We start from the raw sequence: 17,334 nt of genomic DNA, 5'->3' as shown, positions 1-17,334 counted from the left end.
TTCCCATGGCAGGGGGCTGAACCTAGATAATCATTGAGGTCCCTTCCACCCCAAACCATTCTGTGATTCTATGAAAATTTCAACTGCATTTCTTGGGATGTAAGCAGAAGTCAAAGACAGTACCCTAACAGGCATAATTATTGAGCCCCACCAACAGTTCAAAGCACAAGATATCCAAACGTACACTAATAAATACAAAATACAGCTTGCTTACCTTCACCTTTGGCCTGTGTTTCAGGAAAAGTGTCCTTGTATATAAACTGAGGAGAAGGAAAAAAGCATGCTTAAAATTTCAAGCATAAGACAGCATATAAAATAAGGATGTCCTGATCCCAGTTTTATTTTCCAACTATAAAAGAATTGTTTCTGTGATTGCAGAGCTACCCATTCTGCCTAGATTCAGTCAATTCAGGAGATGTTAACCTCCAGTAAATCGCCCTGTAGCAGACTAATCCACAAAATAATTTACCCTCTCACCTATGTGCGGAGAAAGAAAGAAACCCTGAGAGGTAAAAAAAAAATTACAAAACAACAAAGAAACCCCCAGGGACTGGAGTCTGTCGTTTTAGAAGGATGAAATTAAATCAGTGTACCACAAAATACAGCAGATGTTAAAGGGGGAAAAAAGCAGCATAGCTTGATTCTACATCTTATTCTTAGATGCTTTCTCCTCTCAGTCGATCTTTTCCGGTGAATGACCTCGCATTTTTTTAAAAGGCAACGCCACTTTGTGGCATGTTGGAAAAACCTTGCCTATGCTTGATTCCTGCAAGGAATTTTTTTTGAGGCAATATTCTAAAATATTACCTCAAGCACTTTAGAGTAGCAGACAACCTGTAAACTAAAATGGAGCAACTGTTTTCCATATACCTTGACATATTTCTATGTATATATACATTTACATATACGTAGGCAAATATGCCTACATATATGTAAATGTATATATACATAGAGATATATATAGACATAAATGTAACAATGAGCTATCAGGTCATCTAATGGAAGTGTACTTATTTTCCTTGCATTTTCCTTTTATTAGTTATTTTAACATCTGACAAAAAAGATGAATTCTATGTTAGATGTAGAAAAATTGATATATAATCAAGTTCTCAACTACATAGGACGTAAACATATAACAGACATTCTCTTTGTTATTGTTAAGTGGTAAAATTTTATTTAATTAGATGATGAACAAAGAGCAGAAATTCTTCACATTTCAGTTTACATTCTATTCTTGCCCCTGGTTCCACTAGATGGTGGTATAGAGCAAAAATGAGAAAAATCTGCTGCCTCCAGACTTGCTAACTTTCATTCTTGTTTAAGCCCTTTTGAGAACAGCTCCTCTAAAACTACTTTAGCCATCACCTTCTGCACTACAGCAGGATGCCTGCTGATTTTCAGGAGTGACAGCGCCTATCAAAAGATTTGTTAAGCTCCTAAATTTAAACATGTTTAAGTACTTCAGAATTGCTGCTCAAGAACAGACAAGTATTAATGGCTTACATTCTGAAATTAATATACTGTCAAATAGTTTTGGTTTAACTGCCACAGGCTTCCCATTTCTGAATTAAATTTTCTTGAAGAATCATGACTATTTAAAGACTAGTGATTACATTTTGAAAAATATAGATTAGTTTTAAGAGAGTTTTTAGATCAGTTACAAAGAGGAAAGAAAACAGTACACCAGTTTAATAAGTCATTTTCCTGCTCTTCTGGATGGTACAACATTCTGAAGTCCATCTGAAGCTGAGAAAACTTGTAAGATCTCTGTGAACTTCCAGTTTAGAAAACATTTCCTACCTTAGAAGGATATGAAGGTAAGAACCCAGGCCTGTGAGAATATGCCACCATGCATGAAACTGTGTCACAGCTCCCACCACAGGAGGCATCTTCTCTCGTAATGCTCTGAAAGAAAGGAATACCATGCAATGGAATAGTTTTTCCCAGCTAAGCAATCTCAAATCACAATGTTGGATTATCAGATCACAGATTGTTTCCATATCTCAGGCATGTGCTGGATAGGTGAGGCTTTATGGAGTCAGGCTTTCAGCAGGTGAGGAGCAGCAGTTATAGTTTACACTGCCAATACACAGAAATTATCAGTGAACCAACTTTCTTACACATTTAAAGAAAACAGACATTTCCTCATATGATGAGTGACCAATTACTTCTGGACTCAAATTTCAGGGAATATATTTATGGCATCCCACAGTCCCAAATGAATCCTACCATTCTTCTACACAAAACCTAATAGGATGAAATGTTAAGTTTAAGGTCCAAGAGAAGAAATTAGATTTATCAGACATCATCACTTTAAATTGGGCAATCACACCACCTATTCTGCAGGTACATGGAAGCTCAACTTGTCTTTATCTGTTGGACTCTTAAAACAGGGACAAAATGGGTGTTTAATGAGGAAGCAATTAAAGGAGAGGGTCTGAGATACTCCACCAACATGCTTTGTATTTTGTAGTTATGGGGTGTGAGCTATTCGAGAAGGGGCTAAGGGATGGAGATAAAGAAATAAAGAGAAGGAACTACATTGCTCTTATTTCTCCTGCTCATTAGGCTTCTGCAGATAATGCCTATTTTGGTTGATGGTGGAGGAACTGTTTGCATCTGCTGGTCTTTTTTTCCACTTTAATTTCACTTGTCAAAGTAAAAAGTGGAAAACAACGATTGCATGTGTTAAGCAAGAAAAATCTGCAGCTCCTGGAATACGTCCTTACTGCTTGATATTACAGTGCTTGGTCCAAAGCTGCTCAGTCACAATTACTAGCACAAAGCTTCAATAGAGTCAGCCCAGCAATGACACAGTGGAACATGCAGCCTGGCACAACCTTTGAGCCTTTGGATGGCAGGAAATGTCAAAGCTCAAATTCAAAAGTGTGTGGTTCCAACCAGAGAAACTGAGTGCTACAGACTTTTTGCTATTTTGATTTTTTTTTTTAATAAGCTGCAGATTTACTAAAATATGGAACAAAAAACCCTGAATCAAAACCCAGTTTTGAACTTGAAAACCAAACAGGGCAGGTAGGTGGATGATTCACAAGCTAGACATCCAGAGAATAAAGAATTTTAAGGGATTTAAATGTATTTTCTCCAAAGGTTCAGAGTATAATACCTCCTGGAGAAATCCAAGGCTCTGCAGATGTCTGACTAAAGCTAGTAAACAAGCATATTTTTTTCTATCACCATAACCACACAAGTATTACAGGAAAGGTGCTAACTTTTTTCCCCCTTATGAAACGAGGAGGGAAGAAAGTGCCTCAGCAGCTGGTGTCATTTTTGGGCCTAGGAACCAGTTCAAAACCTCCATGGACCCACAGCAGCTCAGCAGGTTTGGTGACTTGGGGGTTGTGATCTCACCAGTGACGTGAGGCAGCTGCAAAGATCAACCCTCATGCCAATATTTGCACAGTAACTGTAAACCCAGGCCAAATTATTGGGCCAAATCCAGCACAGTTATTTGTGCTGCCAAATAACTACTCTATCCCATCTGTATCAAGTGCTCCTAGGGATGAGGATCATGTATTATATAAATTTTTAAAAAGCTTCAAGAATACTCTGTTGGAATTAACTTTCAGTTGGCTTAACCCAACACAGGGATTGAAGAGCCAGAAGGGATGGAAAACTTTAGAGTTCTTTACAGCACACTGTTATTTGGCTCTGCCAAACCAGCCTACTAGGACAATTCTGCACAACACAGATTCCATGGCATAACAGTGTTTCAAATTGTCAAAAATGTATTTTTCTGGATGCTGGGATTAACCTTTCCATCTCCTCCAGCTTGCTGAACAACACATGAATTGCAACTAAGTGCTGTTTATTGGTAACAAGGATATTGAAATAGGCATTTCCTGAGCAGTAGTAGCAGAAGTAGTTCTGCATGTCTTCTTTAACATGCAGAACTACTGGCTTTGATATTTTTGTAGGAAATGGAAGAGCAGAAAAGAAAATCCAAATGAGCAGGATAAAGACCCATTCAGATGAAATCAAGTCTGAATAACAGGCTTTAGTCATCCACAGACTCCCAAAATTAGTTCAGTGACATTATTTCTCTCAGTTTAATTTGAAGTTAAAGAGAAATTAAAACCAAAAATTCTATAAATGGTTAAAAAAATTTTAAAACCCCTGCTGAGTGCTGACTCTAGTAATGAACAATCTGCATAAAATCTCATGGATGTTTTGTAGGGAGCATGCCATACATACAATGAGATGGACTTGAATATGCACCTCAGAAATAATCCAATCTTTGTACTTAAAGGCTATTAAGAGCTATCCAGACAAGTGAAAAAACTCACCTCAATTTACCACAGAAAATGTTGTCCACATTCCAGAGAAAAAATCCCATTAAAAACACAGTTAAAGATGTATATCCTAAACCTCTAAGCCATGGGTATACCCTAGAGAGAGAAATAATGCAAAGTTTAGTTCAGAATGGTTAAAGATACAGAAATATATTAATATATACTACACTAAATATGTGTAAATACAGAAATGCTATTATATGTAAATAAAATTCTTTATCAATTTGGTTTATCCCTCAAAAGAAAAAAATAACTTCAAATTTCATCTGTTTAAATATTGTATTTTACTTCTTCTCTCTCCTGATCTCATATTCTCTGAGACTGTTCTTTTACTTTTACTTCTGTAATTATAAATGTTTTCTAAAATACTGCACTCTCTGAGTGAAACCAAAAAGTGAGAAAACTAAAGTTGGCTAAAAGGTACTAATTCTTCAGTCCTGTGTATATTCTTTCATTAAATAAAAAAAAAGAAAAAAAGATCTCTTACCAAATAGGACTCTCTTTCCCAAAAGAAAAGGGTCTCTGCCAAGAGATGATATCTCTGTACTAGGGTATTTGTATATATATTTGGTCTTTCAAAATTCCTCTTTTTTTCAATGTAGACCACCATGACCAACAACTAACTAAATCAATGGTATTAAACCTCAGTACTTTTATGTTCATCTTTTAGTTTAATGCTACTGCGAATAGAAAAATGTCAATTTAATTTCAGCAGAAAAAATTTTTCTTCAAGATATGGAAAACACACTGAAGAATCAGATGCAAGAAAGTGCATCATTAATAAATTTACTTTCCCTATCCACATTCAGGTTGGACCATGAAATTCTAAACTTCCAACATGGAAGGCTCCTTTCCCACTAATAAGACAAGTCCAAAAGCAAAACCAAATCCAACCCTGACAGGCTGCCATGAAATACTGTTCAAATTATTTTTAAGCATTATGAATGCACAGTTGAGATTCTGGGTTAAAACACATTCTTGAGCTGCCTTTTCCTCCACTGTGTGTCTTACAGCACATTTCAGAGCTGTGAGCACTGAGAACCAAAATGTGCAAAACACAACAGGTAGCTTGCCCTGTGGAGGAGGCTCTAACCAGACACAAGCTGTACATATTTACAAATTGACTGCCAATATAAACTAGCAAAATTATTATTTGTTTAGTCTAATAAATGTGTGGAGCACCATGCAGTACATGGCCAAGACTACACTGTAATATTACCCCGTCAGAGCTCCAGAGACAAGCAAGACCATGACACAACAGAGACCTAAATAGTATATCAGACATGCTGGCAATTAGGTAATTATAGCTGGAATTATTGAGGAATAAACAGTGGTGTTTTGTGAAGGAATCAACTGGCATCACTTATTAACAGGGAACATGCTTTGTGAACAGAGAACAACATTTGCCCACTTGCAATCTTGGGAGGAAACAGACCTAAGAAAGAGATGAAAAGTGTGGGGGGAAGAGGCAGGAAGAGGAACAACTGGTGAGTATAGGATGAGGTAGTAGTCTGGAAGGAATAACATGCTGTTCTTTGGAATTTTTACTGTAATCTCAGAGTGACTTCAAAACCCACACTAAGAAATATGAGTGATAGGAAGTGAAGATACAAGAAACAAGCAGAAATCAGGGTCAGTATGTAAGCTGGAAAAGGCTTTGCCAAGTGCTAGCACTACTGATGGAAATATAGGAATATGTTCTAGCCGTGCAGAGAAAGTAAATCCAAAAGTGTGCTTGGGGATGAATTTTAGAGAAAAGAAAGGGTACCTTCAGGTTGGCAGAACTTCTCTAGCAGAACTAATTTAAAATTAGTAGTAGTTCAGTTAAAATTTAGAAGTAGTTTAAACCTACTTCTCTTCCCATCCCAACTTTCTACCCAGTTTGCATAGTAACCAACAAGGGAAATAAGTCTTCGTAGGGTGCTGATTCAATGAAGTGATCAAGCTAATTAAGAATATACACTCCAAGCCCCTAGAACTGAAGTGAAAAGTAGGTAGGACTTCAGACACAGACTTGACTGGAGCAAAACAATCAGTGATACTTTGAGAGGGAAGGTGGTGATGTTATTGATAAAGACAGAAGACCATGAAATGTTTCAGAAATAATGAGAAGGCATAACTGTGTGGAATTTGCAGATGTAGAAAAATAGAAGGCCCGAGAGTTTGTCTACACAGACAGAAAGAAATTTAATCTAAAAGACTAGAACTGTGTTAAATCCTTGAATAAGGACAAAATTAAAATGACTTCAATTTGATTCAATTTAGTTCCCCTTGGAGGTGAATAAACATAGTGTCACTTAAGATCTCTAGGCGAGGATTAAAATTTCCAGTCCATGGGTTTAAAAAGTGCCTTTAAATTGATGATTGCTTCTGAAGCTGCAACACACTATCAGTTTTAAGTTCTTCTTGCTTAATAAAAAAGTCTGTGAACATTTGCACTTGGTCTGTAGGAATTTCTTGGGGAAAACCAAACCACATGAACTGAAATGGCAATTGGAAGGTGATTCAATGAATGTACTTGATCCTTGTGGGTCTCTTCCAACTCAGAATATTTGAGGATTCTATAATACTTCAAATTCACATTTTGTTAAATTCTTCCTTGTGTTCCTGAGCAGACACATGTGGAACTTGAAACAAAGTTTAACAAAAAGCACATTTAAAATGACAACAGAAATAAGTAATTTTCAGAAGCAATCCCCAAATGCATGAGAACACCAAATATTCACAGGAGACAGACAGAAATGGGCAACCAACTGAGCCTCTGAGAGCTAAAGGTATGTGTTTACTTCAATACTGACTAAATTCCATTTTCCTTCCATTTATCTCCCTTTTACAGACCATTTTTAGAGTCTGTGCTCTAATGATTCTAATGCTTCTCAGTGTCTCCTAGCACTTTTAATACCTTTTGTTTGTTACAGTTTTAATTTCGATTTCCATAGCATTATGCTTGATTTTATCCATTGTGAGAAAAAAAAAATTGTGAGAAAAACTACCATGTGTCATTATTTTTTAAATACTTGAGCAGGGAAGAGGAAAGGAAATTACTAAGTGATGGTTCCACTTTGCAGTCTTAGTCTTAGCACTCTCCCAGTATTATCATTAGAGTTTGGACATTAGCAACAGATTTCACACTATCCAGCAATAAGAAGACAAACTCTATTTCTGTTTAAATCCCAGTCTAACAGCTGAAGCCACCAGCAGAACACCTGACAGTAAACACTGATTATAAGTGTAGAAATCTCAGTTTAGTTTAATGTTATCATAGTGGCTTCAAAAAAGTGCAAACTGATGAGCCAAACCCTTTCAACCCAGGGGAGCCCAGGAGCTAACATTATGTACCTAGTTAAAGAAATTCTCCCATTGCCAATTTCTCAAGTTAAGCTGACAAAAAAAAAAAAAAGCTGCAAATACCATGTTGTAACTTACAATCCTGAATTAAATGGTTACTTACCATAACACTATATAAACAGATCTTAGAACTATGATGGATACTAGTGTTCCATACATGATCTGAAAATAAAAAAAGAGATAAAATTCAGCAGTTGGGTTCAAGAGACCTTATAAAATACTCCAGGAATGAAAACTTTTGAAGTCTCTGTTTGTTTGTTTGTTTGTTATTTTATTTTTACATCTCAGGAAAATAGCATTCCTTCTAACTTCATCTCCAGAAAGCTTTCTGTTAAGGTTTCAAATAAAAGTGTGATTACAAAGCATGTCCTTTATACAATTACAGGAAAAGTCAGTTGGGTAAAACCAATGTTCCACTGTTCTGAATTAGAAAGCAAACACTAGATGGCACTCAGAAAGCATCCTGAAATCAAAACCGGTAACCAACCCCTATTATCTCTTCTCTGCATTTTAGCCCAGGATTGTGCAAGCATCAGCTAAAGCTGTTTTTGAAAGCTGTACTTCTTTCATTGATACTTGATTAATATGTTTTCCTGAAAGCAAACACCTGAATAGACTATGTGCTATTCCCACACTGAGCATCACTATGGGGAAAAACTTTCCAGGAAGCATTTCAAGCAACTATTGCAGATTGTTTGGATTCAATCTAATTACATAGTGGGAAGGCTGCACAGTCTGAAAAGATCCATGAGCAAAATCTGACTCACTGTAGGTTTGACGAATTTGAATGCAATCACCTGACTTATAAAAAGTCAAAGTAATAATTTTTTTTTTTTGCCTCGTGCTCTTTAAATCACTCTCTTTTATTCACAAACTTAAAATCCATGTAACAGCACCTCAAGACATAAAGATTAAAGAAGAGAAAAAAAATGTAGCCAGTCATGCCTGAGAGTGATGCAGAAGTCACTGCAGCAGAGAGGATTTTTAGACACTGGTGACATTCAATTACTTTCTTTATCTTTTATTCTGAACACTGGTTTCCTTCAGCCAAAAGGGAATTTGTTCCAAGCAGCTGTGCTTTGCTCTTTTTGCATCTCTCTAGTGGCCCACAGGCCTTCCAGTAATTTTTCCTTCCTTGTTCACTGACTTAACTTTCCCATCTTGCTTCTAGTTAGCTACTATCTAATTCTGCCTTTGCTTAACATGAAATAGAAAAGCTATAAACCTTTGCTGTCTTTTTTTAAAAGCCACTAAACCTCACAGAAAGTGTGCACACAAACCAGTGTCCTTACCATGTTCTAGTGACCTCCTCATATCCCTTCTTCTTTTCCACTGTCTTTGAGACAGGGACTGCCTCTCAATCTGCTGTAACTGGGGCATTCAGATCCTACTATCCTGTAAGCATGTCTAGTCACGTCACATAAAACAGGTTACTGTAATAATGCAAAGTGAAACCTTCCTTCCAAAAGTCCATAAAGGCAAATCTGCAAACTCCTTTTAGATTTAAGGATAAGGTTAGTAGTGCACTGTATTATCAGTGCATGTATAGAGAACAAGACAGACAACAGAGCCCTTATGTTTGACAACAGGTAAAATAAGCCCAATACTGACTATTCAAAGTCAGTCAGCACAGCAGCTCTTCATTTGCATTCAGAACAAGATTAAAGAAGTTCAGTAAATAAACTACTACTACTGTGTGTTCTGCTCTGTAGAGCTAAACAAAGCAAAACTATTTGAAAGGCTAATTGGTTCTGGCTTGTAATTTATACAGAGCTGTTAGTTAATTCCAGTCCCCTTGTTGAAGCACAGCACATAAACCAGGTAAAAAAGAAAACCAACACAACCTGCTAGACACAGCCTGAGTATCAAGTGCTTATCAGTCCCAAGCTAAGGGTAGGAAGCAGAGTGCTCAGGTGTGCTAGGTGCTGCCTGCTGGTACAATTCTTCATTACTAACATTTTACCTAAAAAGATCCCACCACATAAATATATTATCAGCCTCATTTAAAACAGCCCTTTTCATTTTTTCTAATCAAATCCAGCAATTTATTCTAAGAGAGGGATGGTACACAGGAAGATACTCATAGGGAGGCTCCTCCAGGATCCAAATTACAGTTTGATTTGCTGATTTTCTCCTTCTTAAAATTTCCATCACTAAAGCACTCCTTTGCAGTACAGATATGGGAAAAACCTATCCATTAAGAGCAATTTCTGTCTTACACATTAGGGGTTGTGACCACCCTTATGCTTGTACCCAAATGGCTTTTGAATTCTTTGTACAGGGAGTTCAATAGTGTCAGACTCTGCCTAGAGAAACAGATCTTACAGGCAGCCCAAAGCCCAGGTAAAATGTTACCTTTTTCAGCAGTTGCTAAAAGCAGGAAAGAGCAAAAGCTAAGAAAAGCTTTCTTTGCAGAGTTTCTGGCTTGATGTGTCCTAGTGAGTTAATGGCTTGCAGAAGAGGACAGTATTAATGGAGGAAGGAAGGGGGAAAAAAAAAAGAAAGAGAACCTTGCAGTGGCTGAAAAAAAAATATGCCCATCGTTGACACTTCAATTTCTTACCTTTTCCACTTCCCCACCCAAACAGGTTGTTAGCAGTAAAACACATTTGTGTTTAAAAGCCTGTGAAAGACTGGAACAACAAACGGTTCTGCTCTGCATGCTCCAATCCTCCTCGCTGAAGGTGAGCACCCAGGAGGTGCTGCTGTGATATACAGAGACTGCAGCTGCTCACCTCCCCCAGCTGTTTCTTCAGAGGGCTACACACCAAACTGCACAGCTTAGTTCAGATGTCAGGCAGCAGTGCTTACTTCATCTCTTTTACCATCCATGGCTTTACTATTTTTATCATGGTAAAACTCTGTTAGGTATTACCCATCCATCCAGAGAAGGACAAAGTATAATATTATATAAAAAATGAAAAATCTGCCTTATTCAAGTTAGCTCAAATTTTTCCATCCCTTTAACTTCTTTTGTCTTTCTTGTCTTTAACTAAGACATCATTTAAATGACAGATGACAACCCAAGCAAGTTTTCTGCTATTTTGTCTCACACTGCCATTAAACTGTAAGCCAAAGAACATAATTTTACTGCAATTGAAACAAAAAGAAAGATCAGAATATCAATCTTCTGTTATCACTAGACCGTTCCCTCTTTGCTGTTTCAGATGCAAATAAAGCTCTGCATATTTCAGCTTTGAAGGTATCTTTACAATGGAGGGAAAAACCCAAAGTCTGATGAAGACACAGTGGATTATCTCATAAGAAGAAGAAATATGAATAACTTCCTAATTCACAAATGGGAAGTAAGCACTTAAGGGCTCAATGTCTGGAAGCATTTTTAATGTGGAGGCAATTAAGCAAATCATACATTAATTCACTTATGTAAGTTAGAGGCAAGGTTGAGAGGGAGAGCATACAAAACTGGTTCTTCATCTACCCTTCCAGTACAGAAAGCAGCAATAAACTGCTATTTCCACTTCTCTGTTTCCTCTGCTCCTGGCTTTCTACCTATCTTTGGTTAATAAAGTCAATTTATCAGCCTCAAATATTAGTATTCACATTGGGCACTGTACTGAGAGATTTTGTTTCTCGGCAACTAGCTTATCTAATACTCCAACCAGCTATCAAAAGATAGTTCAATACTTGAATGTGGAAGCTATATTTGCAATTTGCAACAAAGAAAACTGAGCTCTACATGGGTTTGGATTTCTGGAGAAGAAATCTGAGTTGAGAGAAAAAGGAAGGACAACACCAAGACGGCACTGAAACACTAAGAAATTCGGCCCAGTTACAGCTGTGTAGCACCATAGGCTGCCTTGACAGCTTCTGAATGAACTAACTCACCCTGGGGTTGGTCCTGTTTAGATGCATGCATGTGATAGCAAAATGACACACAAGTCACTGCTGCTGTAGAGCTTCTGGGACACTGTCTGCCACAGAAAGTCAAGCTTCCCCTCCAAGGACTTGTAGAGCTGAGCCTCAGGAGAGTCAGAATATCCTTCCTCATTCCCTAAGATACTGTGCAGGTAGAAGCACCAGCCAGAATGAAAGCTGTACTCGCTTGGGAAGACATCCCCCAATGAACTGTGTAAGAGTGAAATGTCACTCAAGTTAGTTTTATACATGCTCATCAGCAGGACAATGACAGATGAGAAAAAGCTCTGTGCTGAAGACACACCTGAAAAGGTCATTTTGAACAGAATACTGGGGAACCTGAATGTACAGAAAGTAAGAACACATTCCACCAAAAGGCACAATTTATCAGCCACAGGCCTACAATTAACTATTGCCTTAGCAGCAGAAGGGACTCTGGAGAGCTATAAGACATCCAGTGGGTCCACATACATTCCCCAAAATGGTGAATCCTGCAATTTTGAACAGGTTGTGCCTGGACATAATATATTCTTCATGCAGTTTCAGGCTCCCTTACATACTTTCATACTTCTACATGTTTCATCTTGATTTCACCTTGTTCTTTGCACTTGTATATTTAAAATATGCCTAGAGAAAAAAAATCTATTAATTTTTTTATTAAGGCAAATGAAATGCCTTTTCCTGCCATGCTTACTTTCTTCCTCTTACTCAAAGTCACCTGAAGAAGTAAATCCAATACTTGCATTTTACTTCTATCAAAAGTTAAAAAAATCCCTGGTCATGTTGTTATGCTGTAAACAGTGAACACATCCAGGCACTCCCTCCCCTCCTTTGGTGATCTGTGAACAGTTTAGAACAAGAATAGTTTGTATTTGTCAATCAGTGCATCTCTTCCATTTTGAATCAGTCCTCATCCTCACTCTCCAGGTATCCCAGTTACTTCATTTCCCCCAGTACTCAGTGACAACGCTGAACTTTGTATCACCACACATACCAGCAGTACACTCTTCTTTTTCTTGCTAGAGGTTGTTAAAAAAGAAACCAATGAAACAAATCAGTCCCACTACTGATTCCAAGAAAATTCAGGCTTTTTCATAATCTCCTTTACTAATTTTTCACTAGTCACTACCTTACCCTATTTGCAACTCTCCTACTCATCTGTTCCTCCAGCTGGCTTTGTTTCACATGAGACACCACAAGAACATTCTAGAATGCCTATTTTTTTACATCACATTTCCTAATGTAGAAGAAACAGCTATTTAATCTAATTTTCTGTTAACCTTTTAATTATTTGTTTGCTAAAATTTGCCTCAAACTGTCACAGATGACTACACAAATAAAACAGGTTTTTAGAACTATGTCCCTATTCTTATAACTTGCCGCACTAGCTGAACGAGGTTTTTGATCACTCCAAGTGATCAGATATGGATGCTGCAAGCAGACAAATCAGGATGGAACACGTTGCTTTGTATGTAACAACTTCCTAGGCCTCATCATATTAGGAGGAGGCTACTTGTAAGACTTGAGTTGAAAGTTTAACTCCCAGAGTAGCTACTTCTGCTTCCAGAGCTGTCTCTGTATGTCTGTGGATCACTTGACACTAGCAGCCATTCTTCCCCTGCCCCTTTCCTTGTATACATGTAGTAAACAGGGATGAAAAACTAATCTGATTTAAAATTAATTCCGAGGAGAGTTTCAACCTGTTGAGTTCCATAATCAAATTCAGACCTGCAAATAAATTTGTGTGCCAGATGGAAAAGAGGGGAGAGGCACAGCTGTTTTCTGTGACAATGATACTGGCTTAAAAACAACCAGGCAGCTGGGACATAGGGTTGTTTAACACCTTGAAAATTAGGACTAACAGTGCTCCAGCCTGAGAGATTTGAACATAAGCAAGACAATATATGCCTGTAAAGGCCATTAATATATTTCATTTAATTGATGAGGTGGCAAAAATACTAGATCGGTTGTCAAACAGGAATTAGTTTTTTCCTTCTAATGATGTGCTGCCTCCACCTACCCAAAACACACATCTCATTCCTCCTACAGTTGAAGCACTAAAACCCTTAAAGATCTCCCTTAATATGTGGATGCAGAAAAAGTAGTTGGTCTCTATTGCTACTGTGCCGTGGATAACAAACTGAAATCACCTTTGTGCCCTGTTGGCAGCTGGCAATTTATGAGCCTAAATTGGAAAGACAAGTAGAAAGTAATTTGGGGAAAAATAAGGCTTGGATCCTGGTTGCTAAATATAATAGGATCCTTTTCTCCATTCTTACTGGCCTCCTTCCAGAGGGAAAAAAAAACCAAACCAAAACCACAATCCATACTGAAACAATGAACAATAAAAAGTTATCCTTGTAGTTCTTCCTCTTTTTGCAAGGCTGACAACTCAAAAAGATCACAGACAAACACCTAGAGGAGCCAAATGCTGCTTTATCTCCTGATGCTACTTTCTAACCCAGTAAGAAAAATTGTGATTTAAACTGATTGCATGAGCATATTTAATTTTACTTCAAGTCTAAGTGACTTGAAAAGCAGTTTGAAAATGCTTACAGAAATTATTTAGCTTTTTCTTTTTAATGCACTCTAAAATAATGTACAAGTATTAAGAACATAACCCTGTTTAGCTGTGCAGTCAGGGAAATTATTTCCTCAGGATTTACTACATATTTGACAAAGACTGTGAAAAAATAAGTAGAGTACTTGAACATTTGGAATTTGGCCATAACTTTATGTTGTCCATAAAAATCAATTTGCAAAGAATTGTTGTAAAAAGTCCAACAATTTTATGAGATCTAAATATTTTCTACATTGATTCCTCATGTATAAATTATAATAGGGAATTCATATTCTGAACCTAAGAGAAACCAGATGCAGAAAATTAAAGGTCTGGGACAACAGTTTAAACTTTCTCTATTTCCCCCTTTCCCAAAAAGTTGTAATATCTGTTGTTTTAGTTTTTGTGACACGGGGCAACACCTATATCAATGCATCAAACTGGACTATAGTGAAGCTGTGATGTATTTATTCCAATAAATGCACCTTGGGCAAATGATTGATTAAAGAGGTAAAAGTTCATTATAAATAGTAAATTTTGCTACTGTTGTTAACAAAACTACTCTAAGTCACTTCATTCAAAACTGGTTATGACCAGCTCAGTAAAAGCACGAGTAATTGTCACCTTCATCCCAGCCATTATCTTTCTGCTGGAAATGTAAATAGGGGAAAAAAATAAAGGATTTAATTAATACCATCCAAAAAACCCCGCACTGCAATTTTCTGTTTTATCTACAGGTAGGGTAACAATTCATGTTTCTAGGGGAGATTATTTGGAGCAGCTGAAGATTTATTCTCTTGATCAGCACTTCACTAATCCACCAACAGGAGCCAGTTATCATTTTTACAACTGCTGATGCAGCAGGCACATTTTGACAAGCAGTGGCACTACCAATTTCAAAAATTAAGGCTTTAAAGCTCTGTCCTGCAAAGAGCTCTGTGCTTTTTGCTTGGCAATTTTTCAGCTGTTATCCCTAATCAAAAAATCATAAATGAAGGAAAACTACCCATGGCATACAGAAATGAGCATAATTTCTAACCTCCTGTGAAGAAGTAAGCGATGCAAGTCCTATCCCCACAGGCAGGGGATGCATATTAATACTCCTGGGCTGCTACAAAAGGAGCCTGTATCAAATGTTCCATTAAGGCTGTACAAAGCAGTCTGCTACATAACCCTAGAAGGCATTCTCTGCCTAAGCTCACCTTGAATTTCCACAAAGTAAAACTGAGTAGTTAAAAAACCCAGTAAATGAATGTGCTAAAGCTGAGAGAACGTGGTGCTAAGTCAATCAAGACAACTTATGATGTGAGGTCACAGTTTCAAAGCAGCTGCTAATGGAAAACAGCAGAAAGACTCATTTAGATGTTCCTCTCTCACACACCTTAGGGTCACCTCATTACATTTGCACTGATGAAAACCATGGTAAATATTAGGTCACAAGCTAAAACACAACACACATTGAAGCATTCAAGTTTTTCAGGTCACTAAGTAAGAGGATGGTGACATGACAGGCAGCAATACTGTTTAAAGAAAAAGCAAACAGTAAATTGTGCTTCCCTTCCATCTTTCTTTCAGCAGTAAATTACCGTAACATATTCCACTAATATAGCAAAGTTGAAAACCAAAATTAGCTGCTCCAACAGAACAAGATTTACCTGATGGAATACAGGTTCTTTCAAATCTAGGTAAACCTGGAAAGATTAAAAAAGAGAAATAATTTGCGACAGAACCATCATAATATTATTCATCTAAATATTGCCAAGGCATCTTCTGTTAGAATCAAGCCAGGAGTGCCTGTCCATGCACCATTAAAGTTGATCAAATATTTGAAGTTTCCTCTGGCAGAACCTGAGGTTTTAACTGTGGAATTATTTTAAACTAAGAAGCACAAATACCAATATTAACAACTAACATAAAGCTTCTAACTTAGTAGAGTTGACTACATCCAAAACCAATTAAGATGCTGAAGTTACCAGAACTTCTCAATATGCACAGCAAGAAGAAAACATACTCAACTCTAATTTGCTTTTCTTGTTTTTGACAATATTTAATGTTTCAATTAATTTTACAAAAAGCTTGTAGTTCTTCCTATTTGTAATACAGTTAATTTAATTTATGTTCTTGAAGAGGGAAGGGCACTAGATGCGCCACATAATGTGCCACAAGCATAAAAAATTTTAAGAGAAATAGAAGAGACGAGGCAAGTATTTCAGCAGCTGACTTATAATAATACTTTAATTTTAAAAGAAATGTTTATCAATTAAAAATTATGTAGCAAATTCCATCTGTGGTTGACAATCAGCATGAAACTGAATTTATTCATACAGGAAGAACATTCCACTGACAAAGGGAGTCAAGTTTGCTGTGACACAAAAAAAATTAGAAGCATTTTAACTAACAGCTAAGTTCTTCTCTTATTCTGCCTATTTCAGAACACCAGTCTGCATCCTGGACTGGATATAAAAGTTCACTTTTTTGCAGGCAAACAGAATGATTCTTATTTTTACAGATGAATTAAAGTGAGAGAAGCAGGAACATAGCTTATCCAAGGTCTCATACCAAGTCACTGGCAACTGTTTTTCTCACATTCCTGTTCTAGCAACTGGATTATTGCTTTTTTTCCTTATTTATTCCATACAGTGGTTTAGATAGAAAGGTTTTAGGTTTCTCTGGCCAGCAACATAATTTTCTCAACAAAAGAATAATTTGTCATTCTTGACTGGAAGTGACAGAGATTTAGTATTGCCTCTATAACTTTCTCCACTGCCAGAAAAACTGCCAACCCAAGGATGAAAACACCATATTAGAAAAAGTTACTTACTATGCTGACTACGACGCTGTATGTTATTAACAAAAAAAGCAGCGCATAATTGACTGTATTCTTGTACTTGAAACATTCATACCTGGAAGAGAGGATAGAGACAACATTCATCACTTACCATATAATGGATGCAATTTCCAAGGTATAATATTAGAATTTTTGTGAGAAAATTGGTCCAAATCAGTCTTAGGCCCCTCAAGAAATTCTAACTCCTTAAGTAAAGACACATTATTGTAAGAAAAATATTCATGCTCTTACCAGTAAATGTTTTTTAAAAAAATCTAAGGCAAAAAAACCCTAACACCAATAAGCTCAAGCATATGCCAAGAAATAACCCACTTCAAGAAAAGAGTTTGTGAAGCAGAAGTGTTTTCAGAAGGTGCTTACAGGATGATAATGGATGGCAAATTAGAAATTAG

General features: G+C 37.0%; 1 protein-coding gene across 1 annotated transcript in view; it reads right to left on the bottom strand.

Annotated features, from left to right (window-relative positions):
* The window catches only part of ACER3 (alkaline ceramidase 3), a 56,357-nt gene that overhangs the window by 6,469 nt on the left and 32,554 nt on the right, over positions 1-17,334 (bottom strand). The window contains exons 5-10 of the mRNA XM_005493152.4: positions 16,916-16,997; positions 15,750-15,785; positions 7,762-7,820; positions 4,305-4,406; positions 1,801-1,905; positions 215-260 (exon numbers count right to left, since the gene is read on the bottom strand). Coding sequence (XP_005493209.1) covers positions 215-260; positions 1,801-1,905; positions 4,305-4,406; positions 7,762-7,820; positions 15,750-15,785; positions 16,916-16,997 — 430 coding nt within the window. The remainder of the gene's footprint in view (positions 1-214; positions 261-1,800; positions 1,906-4,304; positions 4,407-7,761; positions 7,821-15,749; positions 15,786-16,915; positions 16,998-17,334) is intronic.

Source organism: Zonotrichia albicollis, chromosome 2 (genome assembly GCF_047830755.1).
Source record: "Zonotrichia albicollis isolate bZonAlb1 chromosome 2, bZonAlb1.hap1, whole genome shotgun sequence".
In the NCBI taxonomy this organism is placed as follows: Eukaryota; Metazoa; Chordata; class Aves; order Passeriformes; family Passerellidae; genus Zonotrichia; species Zonotrichia albicollis.
Note: the sequence above shows the minus strand (reverse complement) of the source record. Positions and strands in the feature narration are given on the sequence as shown.